This window comes from Anopheles coluzzii, chromosome 3 (genome assembly GCF_943734685.1).
Source record: "Anopheles coluzzii chromosome 3, AcolN3, whole genome shotgun sequence".
NCBI classification, from domain to species: domain Eukaryota; kingdom Metazoa; phylum Arthropoda; class Insecta; order Diptera; family Culicidae; genus Anopheles; species Anopheles coluzzii.
The window spans coordinates 54,742,776-54,759,513 of record NC_064671.1 but is presented as its reverse complement, the minus strand read 5'-3'; the positions used below and the strand labels follow the sequence as shown (position 1 = coordinate 54,759,513).

The 16,738-nt window shown below is 35.7% G+C and overlaps 2 protein-coding genes across 3 annotated transcripts; both read left to right on the top strand.

Moving 5' to 3' along the window:
* The first annotated feature begins 120 nt into the window (after positions 1-120).
* LOC120955384 (protein lin-54 homolog) lies at positions 121-4,217 on the top strand. Of its 2 annotated transcripts, none has more exons than XM_049610791.1 (5): positions 121-747; positions 1,130-1,327; positions 1,428-2,962; positions 3,039-3,184; positions 3,279-4,217. In XM_049610791.1, the coding sequence occupies exons 2-5, from the start codon at positions 1,154-1,156 to the stop codon at positions 3,677-3,679; spliced, it is 2,256 nt and encodes a 751-aa protein (XP_049466748.1). In that variant the 5' UTR covers positions 121-747; positions 1,130-1,153; the 3' UTR covers positions 3,680-4,217. The 2 variants fall into 2 exon arrangements, with proteins under 2 accessions (XP_049466748.1, XP_040232148.2); XM_040376214.2 differs by having other exon boundaries at positions 122-747; positions 1,151-1,327.
* A 787-nt stretch (positions 4,218-5,004) lies between these two features.
* On the top strand, positions 5,005-16,694 carry LOC120955152 (uncharacterized). The gene is made up of 8 exons (XM_040375706.2): positions 5,005-5,270; positions 10,334-10,718; positions 10,824-10,936; positions 12,883-13,018; positions 13,096-13,255; positions 13,315-13,459; positions 13,531-13,729; positions 14,044-16,694. The coding sequence occupies exons 2-8, from the start codon at positions 10,347-10,349 to the stop codon at positions 15,049-15,051; spliced, it is 2,133 nt and encodes a 710-aa protein (XP_040231640.2). The 5' UTR covers positions 5,005-5,270; positions 10,334-10,346; the 3' UTR covers positions 15,052-16,694.
* The last annotated feature ends 44 nt before the right edge of the window (positions 16,695-16,738 follow it).

Sequence of the window (16,738 nt, the reverse complement as noted above, 5' to 3'; positions counted from 1 at the left end):
TGAGGGGTTTGGAAATTTGAACATGTATTAAATTATCCCAACAATTGTATTAAAAACAAGCGAAACAAATAATGCTTTACGAGAAAATGGTGAGGCTATAGCCATATATGGACTACATCACATCTAACAATCTTGACAACGGCAGCTCGATGGCAGCAGCAGCGTCGTGCTCGAACCAGTGATCGAATTCGACGGAGCATTTTGACATCACGACACACAGCATCGGAAGAAAATTATACAGAGTGAATAAAAACGGAGAAAACAAATTTATTTTTAAAAATTATTTCGCCTATTGAATTATAAACACACTTTTGAGCCAGAGGAGTAAACTGTAACTTGGACTAAGCACGGCACATCATCGAACGTGTCAGAATAGTGCGTGAAATAAACCGATTCGTTCGTAAATAAATACGCGTCGTTTTGGGTGAGAAATCGCGAAGAAAAACCGACTAGGCGCAACAGCAGTGCTCTTAATCGAAACATTTCCTTCCGTGTGATGATTATGCACATTATTACAATAAGTTGACGTTGTTGATATTGTGCACATTTAAAAATGGTTGTGTATTAATAGGTTTGGCGTAAGTTTGGACATTGATACTACATAATCGAGTGTAGAGAAAAACATTGCACGGGTACGTGCTATTGATAAAGTTGACGGATACAGGTTTATATATGGTGGATACAGCTTACCGCGTGTATTGAAATCCGTGCTACATTTACAGTTTTTAAGCAATCTCTCATTTGATGGTAAGTACAAATTATCATTTTAATCACCATCGCAAAATCGCACAACGACGCACTCAAAAATGGTACCCGTAAACTTTCAATCATACATTTGGACAGCTCCCTGCTTCGACGACACAGGGCAAAGAAGCTGTTTTTGTTTTGAATTTGAATTCAAAGATTCAAAATGGATCTTGGTGTGGATGTTGGGCGAAATGTTCCTATTTACATCCGTCCGAGAAAAAAAAACAGAACATAAGTGTGGGGCACACTTCTGCAATTTGAAACGTGTGGTTGCCTGCCTTCATGGAAACTGTAACAAAGATTACACCATTATAAATTTGCACATGGACACCATAGCCGACTGACATTATGATGGTCTTTTTTTGTTATTGTTTTGATATAGTTTGTGGTCTAACCATTGCAGAATATGGAGGATTTAAGAGACATCGAGGACGAGTCCTATGCTGACTCGCAGGACATGGTGGAATATACATCAGAGGAACAGGAGGACGAGCAGGAAGAGGTGGAACATGGTACTATGGATGTTGATTTAGAAGATTTAGTAGAAGAAACTAATCACCCCGAAGTGTCCACTGATGAGGTTAGTAATTTCGGAAAAAAAGTTTTATTTTTCATTTTTATAGATCACTTCACCATCTGATACTAACTGATATTTTCATGTTTGTTTTTCTATTTGAAAGGAATACGAAAATTACGAAGATGATGAAAAACCAAGCCGGACTCTATTGCCCGATAACAGCAATACAGTGCAAACATTTCAACATGTGGTATCGCTTTCGGGGCTTCAAAAAGTCGGCAACAACTCTGGGATAGAACGATCTACCTCCAAAGTAATGATGGTACCACAATCATCTACTGCAACGACTGCGCCAATGAAATTACTGAACGCTGCACGGCCCTCCCTACCTTCAACGGCGGCAACTACATCCTATCGGTTGTTGAATTCGGACGGTACGATGATCGTGAACGTGTCTAACAAATCAGGACCGACGAAGAAAGTAATCTCTGTCTCTAGTCCTGTGGCAAATCCGCCAAATCAAACTAACAGAGTGGTGCTGAATACAAATGCACGAGTGATGCATATTCAGCCTCAAAACATGTCCGCATCGACAGGAGCGGGATTGAAAACGATGACTGTTGGAAAAACAATCACAATGAAAACGATTGCTGGTGGTGCCATAAAAATGGCATCGCAAACAACGCCATTAACATCAGGAACAGTGGTACGTGTGGCAAAACCGGCTGTAGCTCAACCAGGTGCACTGGCAGGAACGTCGAGTGTAACGAAGCAAAATGTTACCATTGGAGGAACCGACGTACAGAAAGTTATTCTTAAGCCAGGTGTTGGAAATACGGCGACGAAAAAAATAATCGCTCCGTCAAGTGGATTACACGCGGTCACCTTACCCGGTGGCAAAGGGGTACAATATGTACGATTGTTAAATCAGAGACCAACGACTAGCGGTGGCACAGTACAGAAAATTGTATTGAAATCACCAAGCAAAATACACAACAGCGCTTCCAGCTCTGTCGCTGCTACCACAGGCACTGCAGTTTCCTCAACAGGAATCAGTGGCACCATTCAAACCGGTTCACCTAAAATTATAATGCAAAATAATAGAACGTTCGTTGTGCGGAATGGTGCTGGAAATTTAGCGGCGATGCCAACGACGTCAAGTCTCGGTAAACCATCAGTGCTATCAACAAACAGGAAAATTATCCTAAACTCCGACAGCAATAGTGGAACAGCACGCATTGTGCTATCGAAGGAAGATAGTAAACACATGGACAGCAAGGATAATCTTCAACTTGTCTCTCAGAAGCCACTAGCAGTGTCAAACGGTGGTGCTGCGCCTGAAAAGGTCGTTGTAAAAGCGGATGTGCGCAAACAAGATCAATATGTTATCGAAACTGTCAAAGCAAATTCGAATAATTCTGGGAGCTCGAGCGGTAGTAACATAAAGGGAGCAGATACTTCCAAGGATTCACCGAGGGCACCAACGACTACTGTGTATGGATTTCCCGACGAAGCATATAAAAAGCGTCCATGCAACTGCACAAAGTCGCAGTGCTTAAAACTTTATTGCGATTGTTTTGCCAATGGCGAGTATTGCTACAACTGTAACTGCAAAGATTGCTTCAACACGTTTGATCATGACAACGAGCGACAGAAAGCAATTCGTTCAACTCTGGAGCGCAATCCAAATGCCTTTAAGTATGCACAAGTTCATTCTCTATCCCTTGATACGGTAAATATTTATTTTAAAAAATCCTCTCTTTTTATACTCAAGGCCAAAGATTGGTTCAATCGGCTCGACAGACGATGGTACAAGGCTACACACAAAGGGGTGCAATTGTAAGCGGTCTGGATGCTTAAAAAATTACTGCGAGTGTTACGAGGGTAAAATTGCTTGCTCTAGCAATTGTAAATGTGTTGGTACGCCGTCTTTTCATCTTTTACAAAGTCACCTATTTCATATTTCATGGAAACTCAATGCTGTCAATATTTCCAATTTTTCGTCCTTCTACAGGATGCCGCAACACCGACCAATTTACTTTGGATTATGACTACTACTCCTCAAATGATGCATCGAGAAAATCAATTGATGATGGACACAGACATGTTTCTTTGATCGTACCTGACAAAATTGATTCTGATACAGGAGTAGCACATTCTAGCATGAACTCCGTTGGACTGAAACGGTCATCATCCATTCTGGATGCAGATTTGTCCCAATTACCGCCGGCTAAGCAACCTCACAATTTTATGACGATGGACGTGATAGAAGCTACTGTCCAGTGCATGGTAGCCCAAGCAGACGAATGCTTGAAACGTGGCTGCAGTATGCGTACCTCAGAACTAATGATTTTGGAAGAATATGGTCGCTGTTTATTAGAGATTAAGGAATTTGCTTTCAACACGGAAAACTAATCGTATTCCATCGTAATACAAAAATACTGTTTGAGTTTCCTAGATTTTTTTATCTTATTTCAAATACACATTTTCTTATATTAAATTATGATGATAAAATAAACTCATTTAATACGTCCCATAAACAATATTAATAAAAATAACAAAACTAAAAGCCACCATCAACAGCGTATATGTGTTGCCCGTTCTATTTTTTCTATCTACGATTTTGAATCGTGCCGGAAAAGAAAACATGGAAACAACACGCTAGTGGCTCTCAGTGTAAAATAGTAGTTTACAAATTGAAGTAGTTTAGACAAAAAAAAATATCCTTCAACAGTGAATGTGCGATAGTGCCATTGTCGTGCGAGTTGTAGGAACGTTCATGCAGCGGTACCTAGGTTAAACTAATAAGCAAAGGGAGAAACATTTGATTAGTCTTTAATTGAAACAAAACCATATTAGAGTTTAGCTTAAAGTAAATTTGAGTTGTAAAGATCGCTTTGCATGCTTGCGTATGTGAAATTATAGTAAATAAAATTATGTGTAACACAAAATATATCTACTCATCTGTTTTTTTCTTCTTTTATTTGGCGTAACGTCCTACGCGGACATGCCCTGCTTATACAGGGTTTCGAGACTTAATTCCTTACCACGCAGCCAGATAATAGTCAATCCTTGCTACGGGGGGACGGTCGATTCTAGGCTTGAACCCATTAATGGGCATGTTATTAAGTCGTACGAGTTGACGACTGTACCACGGGACTGTCCCCTTGTTATTTGGCCGCAATGTTGGGCCTAATAAAACTCGGACGTTAATATAAATTACATTTCGTTTTGACTTAAAATTAGCGTGGCGAAACGTACAAATTTTGCATAAAAATGAGGGACGTGTGTACTTTTGTGTTCAAACTCCATATTGGTTGATTGATTTTGAAAGACTTCAGTTTGAATCTTGGAGAAGCATTGCTGTCACCTCAAGTCAAAAGCAACGCTCAAAAGTTTTCTATTATATCGCTGGAACGTAATAAGTACTTTTTTCGGATAAAACATCAAAATATAATAAGAAAAATGGAATTATGCTACACATTTTGATGTTAAGTTAATATCCATATCAACGACAGAAATCCGCAAGAAGACAAGCAGCGAAAAAGGCTAATGAATTAGTTTCTCTTTTGCATAATCTAATGGAATTTCAATAAAACTGTAGTACTTCAAAACTTATTGAAATAAAAATGTGCTAGCTAAAAAATTTCAAACTGAAAGCAAACTGAGAAAGCCAGTCGAATCGAATGTCATTTTCATTTCTGCAGCCTTCAGTGTATTTGGCAGATGGAACTGTCAAACTGTTGAGTTCTTTTTTTTTCTTACGCGATTGAACGGGGAAATAGACAAGAAACAAAATTTTGGATCGGGACAATTTTTCCATACGTGTGGCAACCAATTTGCAGTGGATCTAATCGCCGTGCGTGAAATCCGGAAAATTCATTGCTACAATTGCTGGGCATCCGTACATCGGTTTTCCAATCCAGCTACGGGTTTGCCAAATCATTACCAACTCCTTCCCGGACGGTGCCCCTTTGCAGCAGATATCGCCAAGGTTCGCTTTGCTGTAAGTTTTGCTATCGTTTATTTTCCGTGACGACCACAAAGAGCCATACAATAGTCAAGTTAAGCAATGGTTGTTTGTTTGGTAATAGTTTCACAGATAGAAAAGTTTTTTTGTCTAATGTTAACAGAACGATCTGCGAAATGCGGAAGTGAATTAATAATTGTAGTTATCCCCTTTACATGCATTCTTTACACGCTCATCGTACGTGTACCAAAAGTGTTACCCACACTCGCCAACGATAGGTATCTTGCCCAAGTCCATTCCAATTACTGCTGAATTAACAATGTGTTTTTTGTTGGATTCTTCAGTTGTTGTTTGAGCAACTTATTAAAGAAAATACAGTGCAAATTGAAAGTAAGTGCTACTATCTTCGGTGCATTTAGCAGCAACTGAACGCAACCAATATTAACGCGATGGAACGATAGAACTTTGTTCCGTTTTAAAGTGTTCTTCAAAGTGGTCTTACAATTCAAGAAAACTTTGTGAAATGAACGCTTGTAGCATTACTGGATCATCGTTTTAGGAATAAAAAAATATCCCAGCATTGTATCTCACTTCATTCAGCAAGGCATACTTTGCAAAGGAATGGATAAGATGTCCAGGAGAAATTACACATTAGAGGAGAGAGGGAAACTAGTTGCAGAGAACGATCAATTGCAACACACCAAGCCAGTTAGATTGTGCCTGTTTCTTACAAAACGTACAATTCTTACAATTAGTTATAGCTCGTGCTAGTCTAACTCATCTAAATTTCAACTACAGGAAGAACTGTGTGTGGTGTTTGTTGTCCGCAGGTTTTACTTCATTTTGTCTGTTTCTTTTGTTTACTGTTATTACTGCTATATTTTAAATTAAATATTTTTCACTTGCTCAGTTGAAAAAAGCGTAGCGAAACTGCTTCAGCTCTGTGATTGTTTTTCTTATTTCTCATAACAAACAAATTCAAACGAATTATAATGGCTCTTGATACACCATTACCGTTGTTATTTTCTTCAATCGCTGTAGTAATTGCTGTTCTTGGGGTGTATTTTCAGACACTTATTATGTTTTTTTTAATTTTTTTCATGAATAGTGAATCAATACGTAATAGCGTCTACAGACAATCTTGCTCATAGTGATAGCAGTGCACAACTTTAACGAGTAACATTTAAAAACATGTGCTATTGTTGCTGTATTTTAATAATTTATTTTGTATTTTAAAATACTCACTGACGCGTATTAAAACTAAATACTCTGTGATCCGATTCAATTGCGTATATCGGATAATTGCTGTACCATACATGTGTGTATACAGTGGCTCACGAAATTGATGGTACAGCAGGTTCCTTTGATTTTCGACCCTTTGATTTTCTCTGCTTAATACAGCCACTCATGTCACTCGATAGATAATTTTGCTAAGCATTGAAAGCATTCTTAAAATGGGAAATTACAGTCGGACCGCATTGTTTGGTTGGGTTACTTTCTAATTGACATCTCGCAATAGTTCGGTATGTCAGGCAGCAAGAAAACATGAACAGAAATAAATACATGAATTTAGAAACCCTTGAACGAATATTCTGATAACACGAGTAATAGGTGCTCGTGCTATGGTGTCGAGGGGGGGGGGGGGGAGGGGGCATACAAGGTTTAAACCCAGGACGAGCATGTTATAATAAAATTGTGTGATACTAGGTTTATTTGTTTATTTAAGTAATTATTAGTTTATATTGTTTTAAAAATTTGCATTGTGTTTATGAACAATCAAGCAGGATTTTATGAATTTCAAGTGTTTGAAAATAATTAAATTTAATTCAAATTTAATTCAATTAAGTGTCTTTTCTGGTAAATTGTTGAAATCTAGTGTCGAAAGCCCCATATCACGAGAAAATGCTTCCTTTATTTGTATAATGCAGCGGGTTTCAACCGGTAGGGAATTCCCTTCCCCCAGGAGAACTTTGACTTTTTAAGGGGAAAATTTTAATAAAATTTTCGCTAAATACCATGGGATGCCACGCTCTCCCCCGCTCTTGAACTTGTGAGTGAGGAATGAATTCCTACATACACATTACATGGACGTAAAAGCAGCAAAAGGTTTTAATCAAAACCACTGTTTTAATAGTTTAAGATTGGGTTCATAGCGGTCACACGAATGTAGGACTTTCTCAAGTGTCGATCTGAAAATTGCACTAGGGATTCTAAGCATAGTTCACTACTTTTGACCGAACACTGTTTACCTCATGAATTTGATTGTCAAAAGTGCGGATTATCTCGAGAACAGACTACAAATAGATCTCGGAAAATTATGCTTTAATGTAAAATAAAGCAGGTACTTCTAATATTTTATTTTCTTTAAAAATACCGACCAAGATCAACTAGTTGCCTAAATCATTATTTTCTTTTATTTTTTACATAATGAATTGTCTTATGTAGGGTACTATGAGCACTTAGAAAATAGATAATACCAATTTATTTTAAATTATCTGGTTTATATTTTTAAAATTTGGTGTTGGTTATTTTGAATGTTTTATTATTAAACCCAATACAATTATTCTCAAATATAAAACTATGTTGGTGACGATTGTAGTCATCGATTGAAATATGTGTCTGTGGCTATGTACAGCAAAGCGATACACGGTTTTCACTCGTTAGAAAGACTTTGGCACCCAATATAAAGACTTTCTCAAGAGTATGAAGCAATAACCCCCTTGCTTACTCTCGTTATTGGGCCAAATGTCTATATATTGTGTGCCAAAGTATTTCTAACATGTGAAAATCCCTGTAAAAACGCTGTACACTGGCGCCATCTGGATTTCCAACGCCTAAAATAATGTTTTACAAGTAAATTTACCATTTTAGACAAGAATCGATGTGATATATACAGTCATTATCCAATATACGCTATCGTACGGGACCGAGCGCAATAGCGTATCTCGAGTTTTCGCGTATAGCGGATTTGTATGGAAAAATAGTTAACACTACCAGTTCGAGGGTTGAAAAATATCGCCACAGAGTTTTGCATTAAAGTTTTTTGTTGTAAAACAGGTATCTTTTGCACAAATTCAATGCAAAATGCAAAAAGAACATTAAGGAAATTCAAAAAGAGCATAAAATATTTCAAAGTATTAAAATATTTGCAAAAAACACATGGAGCTGTCAATTTTAGAGCAATCGCGTACTGCGAATTCGCGTATATCGAGTATCGCGTACTGCGGATAATTGCTGTATTGTAAATAGTACAAAAATGACTTATGACCGCGGTTTGTTCGAGGCCACCCCATAGTGCAATGGGCTTACCTATCAGTGACTTATTGATTATTAATAGCAGTATAGTCAGTCCTACGTATAGAGGGTGGGGGGGCATGGTCCATTCGGGGCTTGAACCCATAACGGGCATGTTGTTAAGTTGTATACACATATCAATACAATTTTACTGCCATACAACATTTGAGGGAAAATAAGTGCGTAAAACAATTGAAAATGACACAATTATCCACTCACTCATTAAAAAACACATTCAAGTTTTTCAAGATAATTTTCTGAGGCATTCAAGTTTTGAAGTGGACGACATCTTCACGCTAAGTTATTACGAAATAAACATGCAAAACTTACCCAGGTCAATCTTGGTACACCATGTAGGTGTACACCATATCCACTGATGGGTGTATTTCTTCCAAATTTGTTAGTATATATTTGGTCAGACATCTGTTTGGTTTATTAAATCATTGCAATATTAGTTTGTTATGCTTCTTCTACTTTGGGGCAACAACCGTGTTTACGCATACAGTAAAACGTCGATTATCAGGGAAAGTTGGAACCGGACGGTTGCCAGTTAATCGACTTCCACAGATTTGGACCAAGAAATGACATTTTCATATAAAACTAAAAAAAATCACTAGTTTTACTAACAAATCACTAGTAGTAACTTATTTTAATTAATAGCTATAGGTTTAACAACTGTACATGGACAAAAATGAAGATCGAAAATATCGCTAAACACTAGATAGCTGTTTACAGTTCGATAAAAATAAGGCTCAGCCCTCTACGTTACATTGGAGAAGCGTTACATTTCTTAAAATATTCCCAAACAGCATATTAATTTAATATTTGTCATTTTTGCACTATGGTTTATGAAAAATTGTCTGAAAGTATGACGTTCTTAAACACCCTTAAAGCATTCAATTAGAGTAACATTTCCAATATGTGTAAACATAAAATATTGAAAAAAAATATAAATAAATGAAATATATGAAATATAATTATTACTTATTCAATATATGTTTTCGGCCATTATGAATAGAAATTAGTTTAGGTTCATGGTTCTGTTTTTAAGCGATTAATGAGGTTAATAAATACTTTTATACATTTCATAATCCTGTTTTACCAATAGCTGGGTAAAAAAATAATCTTTTTTTTATTATTAATCCTTTTTTATGTTTAAAATTGTTATAACAGTAATTCTTCAAGTAGTTACAACTCTGATTGCTGTTAAAAATAATAGCGTAATAATAATATTATAACTGTTTTATACTCATGAATTATCAATAAATTTTATGTTTATTTGCGATTGCTGTACTTTTTATATAATTATTCAAAAATTATGTCTTTTATAATTATCATGTAAAGATAATCAATATTAAGGCATGATTATCTATCAATTTGCTCACCCACGGCAGTAAAAACAGGCGTTCAAATAAGCTGCTTGGGTTTGCGATAAACAGACGTTACGCGTAACGCTAGCGTAACGTAGAGGGCTGAGCCTTACTTTTACCATCGGAACAAAAGAATACCAAACGAAACTGATCGGATCGGATCAAATCTGTTAAAGTAACGGGTCCGAAGAATTTAATCCGATCGGAGCGATGGTATAGAAACGGAGAAAATTTGAAAAAAAAAGAATCAAATTGGCTCTGTTATTGAAACTATTTTACCAGGTTCGAACCGGAACGGCAAACAGTAGTACAGTGTCATGTTTATTCAGTCTTTTTAGTCAGAATATATATTCTGTTTTATTTATAAATTTAATAGCAATCCATTTTAACTAATTTTCTTAACTAACATGTTCTTTAATTTCTTTTTAATGACAGACAACACTGTAAAATGGTGTCGACTCGTCAGATGACTGGTGCTACGTCCGAAGAAGCAAATCTAAACGTTTGCCGTGCCGTACCAACTTCGTCATCTACGTCTTCTTACACATCCTCGAACGTTGTATCCATTTCGTCATCTATCAGCACTAAAACAGCGACTGGATTACATTCTGCATCATCGCCCGGTGGATCGCTACCAGCGTTATCTGGAAATGTTTCAAGTAATTTTGTATTAAGAACGGATGACATCTCTTTGGGAATGGTGATGAGTGATCAGCAGGAACATCTGCATCAAGAAATAAACCTTATGGATCTGCCAACTGAGCTATTGGGGCACATATTTTCCTATGTAGGCTATAAAAAAATTGCCCATATGAGGGTGGTAAGTATCGCATCGCAAATGTTATATTGAAAGTATAAACATTAGTCTAGCGGTGTAGAAGCGTTATTGAATTATTATATTCTGATATATATTTTTAAATTTCAGATATCTCGTCAAATGAATAAAGTGTGCTCTTCTATACTAAACTCAACTTTTCAAAAACTACAAAATCAGATGCACTCAAGGTTTCAAACTGTAAAAGCTAAAATGCCCCGCAGGTGAGAAGACCAATCGTGCATTTGTAACGAAGTTTTATAATTATACTTTTGGAGAATTAACGCATGGATATGGAACATTGACCAACTCTGAAAAATGGAAAACGTTATCACTTAACTTACAATTCCCATGACAAAAACAGCCAGCTCATGCGTAACGGAACGTGTTGAAAATTATTCTCATAATCATCTTTTTCTCTGAATGCGCACCATAATATAGCCTCCTCCTCTCCGGATATTCATAACTTGGCATGTAACAGCCTTGGAAAGGCCAGATATATGGAAAGGTCAGAGTATCATATTTTGGTCTATCTGTGGCTAGCTGTCTTTGTTAACCAGTAGGAGCTATTGCCAGATATGCTGAAAAATTGGTTAAAGAGTAGGTTGCATTTTGTGGTACTGAACTTGAGAGCATCCACTGACAATATGAACAAACCGTAAAATACGGAGCAACATGCCTAAAGCCCGGGTCTATGAAAATGTTGCCGGAACATTTGTTGCCAAATCGTATGGACAAACTGTCAAACTCATGTTGCGGGAACATTTTTGTTGCAAGAGAAACAAATCGGTTTGTTGCATGTACATTGCATGAACATTTTTGGACTTGTTTGTACACCAAAACGGATAAAAAATAATTGAAACTTAATTTTAAAATGTTTTTTTGTGAGTGAATATGTGCACTGTTTTTTTAAATACAGTAGGTGACCGCTAACTGAGAGGTAAACAAGCTCCAGTTAACGAACAATGTTCTCTAACTGGAGTGACGTTTCTATGGATTGATTGTTTTGATTGGCGTTGACTGGAATAAACATACCAAATTTTTTTTCATTTATGTTGATATAAAGTATAGTAATTCGTGTAATAACATAAATTAATAGCAAACGTAGGCAGAAGACCCTAAATTTGTTTGAAAAATGCACATTTGCGACAAATTTCTCTTCATGAGATTCCGGATGTTTCATGTTTTTACGTTTAAGTGTTCGTTAACTGAAAATCAATCCAGTTAGCGAACCTCCAGTTAAAAAGCACTCCAGTTAAAACACATGCAGTTAGCGGTCACCTACTGTAAATAGGAAAATCCAGAAATATTCATATTCATATTCATATTCATAATCATATTTATTTGTCTACCTTTTGGTTACACAAATGCTTAAATAATACTTATTACCTATGTTCCTAACCTAACAAAAATTAACACAAATTATCAAAAATTTGAGAATAATTTTTTTTTTAGAAAATTAGAATTTAAAATTTAAAAATTAAAAATTAAGGCAGCACGGGATTATGGAGGGTTCTGATGCGGGATCGGAAAGAGGATAAGGGAAGGTTGAAATCAAACATAGAATATACACAGTTAAATCGACGAATTGCACGAAGAAGGGGGTCATTACGGCCCACTGCAGTTCGGCGGGAAATGTTGCCATTGAACGAATGTTGCCGCAACATGTACATAGACCCAGGCCTAACACTCACAAACGTCCTTCTTATGACTGCCACCGAGTCCCAATTCATCGGGTCGCCATAGTATTTTTGTGGGATGTGTATAATACGCAGGATTCATGGATGCTTATTGAATTATATCAGTGGTCTCAAATCCGTGGTGTGGACAGGCGTAGTTCTCGAAAGATTTTTTTTTTTAAAGTAAAGCTTATTACAACACGTATATTGAAATTTTTTTCACAATCCTGATTAAATTTACAAAAAATATCTAAAATAATATTAAAACATATTTTTGTCAAAAAGCTTTGAATTTAGTCTAAAAATATATATGCGCTGGGCCGTGGGAAATGTATTTTCAAACAAGAGTGGTCCGTGGTCCTGTTGGAGAGCACTGAATTAGATAATACTCCATGTATATTTTAACGATTTTCAAAAAAGAACAAAATGGTGTAAATGTTATTGATTCGTTTTCTTTCACTGCAATACAAATTTTAAATTCTTTTTTACAGAGAATCTGCCCGCCGGAATCATCCTTTAGCTTGTGAATGTGATATCCTAGAGACGTGTTACATGCGCCTATCATTATTACAGATGACATTTGGCAAACATATCGAAAGGAAACACTGCTGTTTTTTTCCAGGAGGGGTAAGTTAATCATGTCTTTCATTTATGTTGTTATGTATAATATCACACTGAACATAATCGTTTTTGCAATATTATAGATCCTGGATGAGGTATATTCAGTGTTAAACTATATCCGCACGTCACCGTCCTTGGATCGACCCTTCAAAGTGACCGACGAGTTATTTGATCTGTCTACAATGGCTATGGAATATTTCAAGGAACATATAGAACCTAATTTACCTGATATTGCGTATTTTAGTAAGTTTTTGTTAATTCAGTATAAATCGGAAATCTAAACATTATATTCGAAATTTCAGCTAACAGTACAAAGTCATTTGCGGCCCTGGAAACATCATCGTCTATCCTTTCCCGCGATACATCACATTCTTCTTCTTCGTCTCCCCCTCAAAGCAATATGGTGCTGCGTAAGGGCATACGTAAAATAAAGCAAGGCATGAAACGGTAAGACTGCAAACGTATTGAAACTAGAATTGTAGTTTAACTGATATTGTAAAATTATTTTGTCATTCTAGGTACAATAATCAACTAACTGTTTTACGTAGTGAATTGCGAACATTTAAACGGAAGGCGACCGAGCAGGCCAAAACAATAACGGAACAACAAAAGCTTTTGGCAGAGCAACAAAAACAGACACTTGAATTTGCTAATCGCCTTGATGAAACGGATAAAAAGAATGATGAACTATCTAGAAAATTTTCTACTGTTCTACAGGTAATGTATTATAGATGAATGTTGTATTTATAGAGTCTCTGTTTCAATTCAATATTGAAGACGTAATAAAGCAATTAATTACTGTTATCTTAACTATTCTTAACACACTGTAATCTACAACTATTATGTGTATAGCAATATTAAAACATAATTTATAGCTAAATCCAAACCCTTTGTTTTTACTTGCTTTGTGAGTCATTCAAAAAGTACTTCACTTCTCATTGAATTTGCATTGGGATTTAGAATGTTAGAGCGTAGAAATCGTTTAATACTTTCCTCTTTGAAATTAATTTGATCGTTTTTTAAACCCACAGGAATTGAATAAATGTAAAACAGAACTACAATATTGGCGTTCTAAAAGTCCAGCAACAACGATCTGCAGTCCATACGGTCAAATTGTGTCTTCGTATGATCTGGGACAGAATCTGGGAAATCAAAGTACGGTACCGTATGACATTGAATTGTTATCCATGGGAATTACTCGTAACGCAAATACAGAGGAAACTAGGAAAAAGGACGATTCCGGACACAGCAAGGAAAAAGTAGAACACAATTTGCAATTGGTTAAATTAGCCGGAGATTCTTCGGTGCTAATAGAATCTGCCGATTCTCCTCCTGCAATCTTGACAAAGCCAGTGCTGAAGAGAAAATTAGAATGCATAACTGTGGGGACAGATAGCAGCAATAGTGATGGTGCTTGCGGTAATGAACCAGTCCAACTAGACGGACTAGCTTGTCTTAATCCTCCGTTTGCATCCGCATCACTTACAGCGTCATATTCATCATCATCGTTGCCATCAGCAATGCATGCATTGGTAACGCCATCTCAATCAACTGATGGAAATTTGCTTATATCGACTACAAACCAACTTAAGGACAAAAGCGGAATTAGTACTACTGAAAAGTCCGGCAATGTTGGATTATTGTATAGTAGTGCAGAGGGAGTGGATCAGATGAGTGAAATGCAAAGTTGTTCTAGCACAAACCATGACGTTGGTTCTAATGGAACAAGCTTACCCATCGCCTCTGAAAATCCGTTTTTTAGTAACACAAAAGCCATTCACCAATCTAATAATAATGAAACTTTGATTCAGAATAGTGATAGCAAAAACAATAGCAGTAGCTTTAGTAGTAACGTTGATAGCAAAAATGATAGCTCTAGTAACGATAGTAACACAAATTATCATATGAAAAAAATACGAAGAGTACAAAACAAAGCTAGATCACAAAGTTATAATAAACATACCAATCATAGCGCTACAATAAACACGCATACGAAAACAACTAGAAGCAAACAGTTGGACAAACAAACCGGAAATTAGTGATGATGTGTGGTTTTGTAATGTGAGATAGGAGAACAATTTTTCAACTAGCCTCCTATCGTAATATATTGTAGAATTGTCACTACACTCAATTAGCCTATTGAAGTGAGTAACTTTTGATGTTTTCGAGAGTTATGTAAAGACAACACAATTATAAACAATAGGGTATGATAATAGATTCACCGCAACAAGTTTTTTTTTCTTTTCTCATCAATTCAATACGAGGCTTACTGAATCAGACGAGATAGTGGGGACCGTTATTATATATTGGAAGTATTTCTTCATTGGCTTCTTTTATGGCATGATAGTTCATACTTTTTTTATTTTAAATGAAAGTGGTATTTCTTCAAGGAGATGTTTTGTTTTGTTTTCTGTAACGCAATCGGTTTAACATCAAATCATACAATCAGCAGCGATAAGTTGTGGTTTTGTACTTTAAATTATAGTATCAACACATCTATTTTTTTTGTTGGCTGTGTAAGTCCCAACTTCAAGTTAGCATAATTTCAAATACGTAAGCATAATTTTGAAATCGCACTGTTCCATTGATTATTTGATTTTTTATTTGATTTGAAAATTGGTGTAATTGTAAATGTTACAATTTACATTTCGAAAGAATTATCAATTATTTTGAGCAACTATAGCATTGATTAACGTTTCTCTAAAATTGATTTAGATCGCAAAAAAATATTTTAACATGCAGAAGCACAAAATTATGTATTGTACAAACAATCCCCAACATTCGTGACTGCTTGACACACATTTTATAATGGTTCTACTATTTGAATTATTTACAGTATCAATAAACATATTCCAAACTGTTTGTTAGCACCAATAAATGTAACAAACAGCGTAACTCAAGTCTTATTATGTTTCATAATCTTAATTACTATTTTCAGATATTTTACATCTCATTTGTGCCTTTTCATTGTTTTTTTTTTAAATATTCATGCAAATCTTGGTTTTAATTCATTAAATTTTCGATTAATTTCATTGATCGCCTAGTAATTATTATTAATAATAATTATTCCTTTTTATGAAATTCTGAAAAAAAACATCGTGACTATCATCTAGATTTCAGTTCAGTTCCATCTTATCTTTGTCGCAAACTCCACTAAGACAATGAATGTTGAAATAGAATTTTCAAAAATTAACTCCCAGTGTGTCGATCGTGCGTTGAAATTAATATATTGATTTCTGCAAATATGAATATTCCCAGTTTATATTTTGGGAAATTGTGGGACATCGTGAGAAAAACCCACCGAAAATATTTAATATTTTGTATTTGTATCAGTTTCTACCGTAACGTTCGAATAAACTTTTTTTTATTACCAAGCACATTATTTTTGATAGTTTGTAACCGGCAAACATAGCGCGATATGATTATTTATGTGTGATAAACATGAACGTGGTCTTTACTCCGCTACAAGTGGCACAATTGGTCAATTTGAAAGTGAAAAACGATTGCGCAAACAAAATTAGTCAATAACGAAATAATATTTGTGAATTGATTTATTTCAACCCAAGAATGGTATAATCCGTTCATTCATAGTCGCATTGTATGCGTTTAGCAACCCACTGATTGTAAAACAGTATGTAAATGTGAGAAATAAAATAAAAATAAAAACATGTTTTCAACAATACGATCCATCCTTTCAAATGTAAACATTCATAAAAGCACTAAAAC

Coding starts and splice junctions, on each gene's coding strand:
- LOC120955384 (XM_040376214.2), top strand. Junction 2,963..3,038: donor CGCAATCCAAATGCCTTTAA/GTATGCACAAGT, acceptor TTTATACTCAAG/GCCAAAGATTGGTTCAATCG. Junction 3,185..3,278: donor TAGCAATTGTAAATGTGTTG/GTACGCCGTCTT, acceptor GTCCTTCTACAG/GATGCCGCAACACCGACCAA.
- LOC120955152 (XM_040375706.2), top strand. CDS start 10,347: ATGGTGTCGACTCGTCAGATGACTGGTGCTACGTCCGAAGAAGCAAAT. Junction 13,019..13,095: donor GCTGTTTTTTTCCAGGAGGG/GTAAGTTAATCA, acceptor GCAATATTATAG/ATCCTGGATGAGGTATATTC. Junction 13,730..14,043: donor AATTTTCTACTGTTCTACAG/GTAATGTATTAT, acceptor TTAAACCCACAG/GAATTGAATAAATGTAAAAC.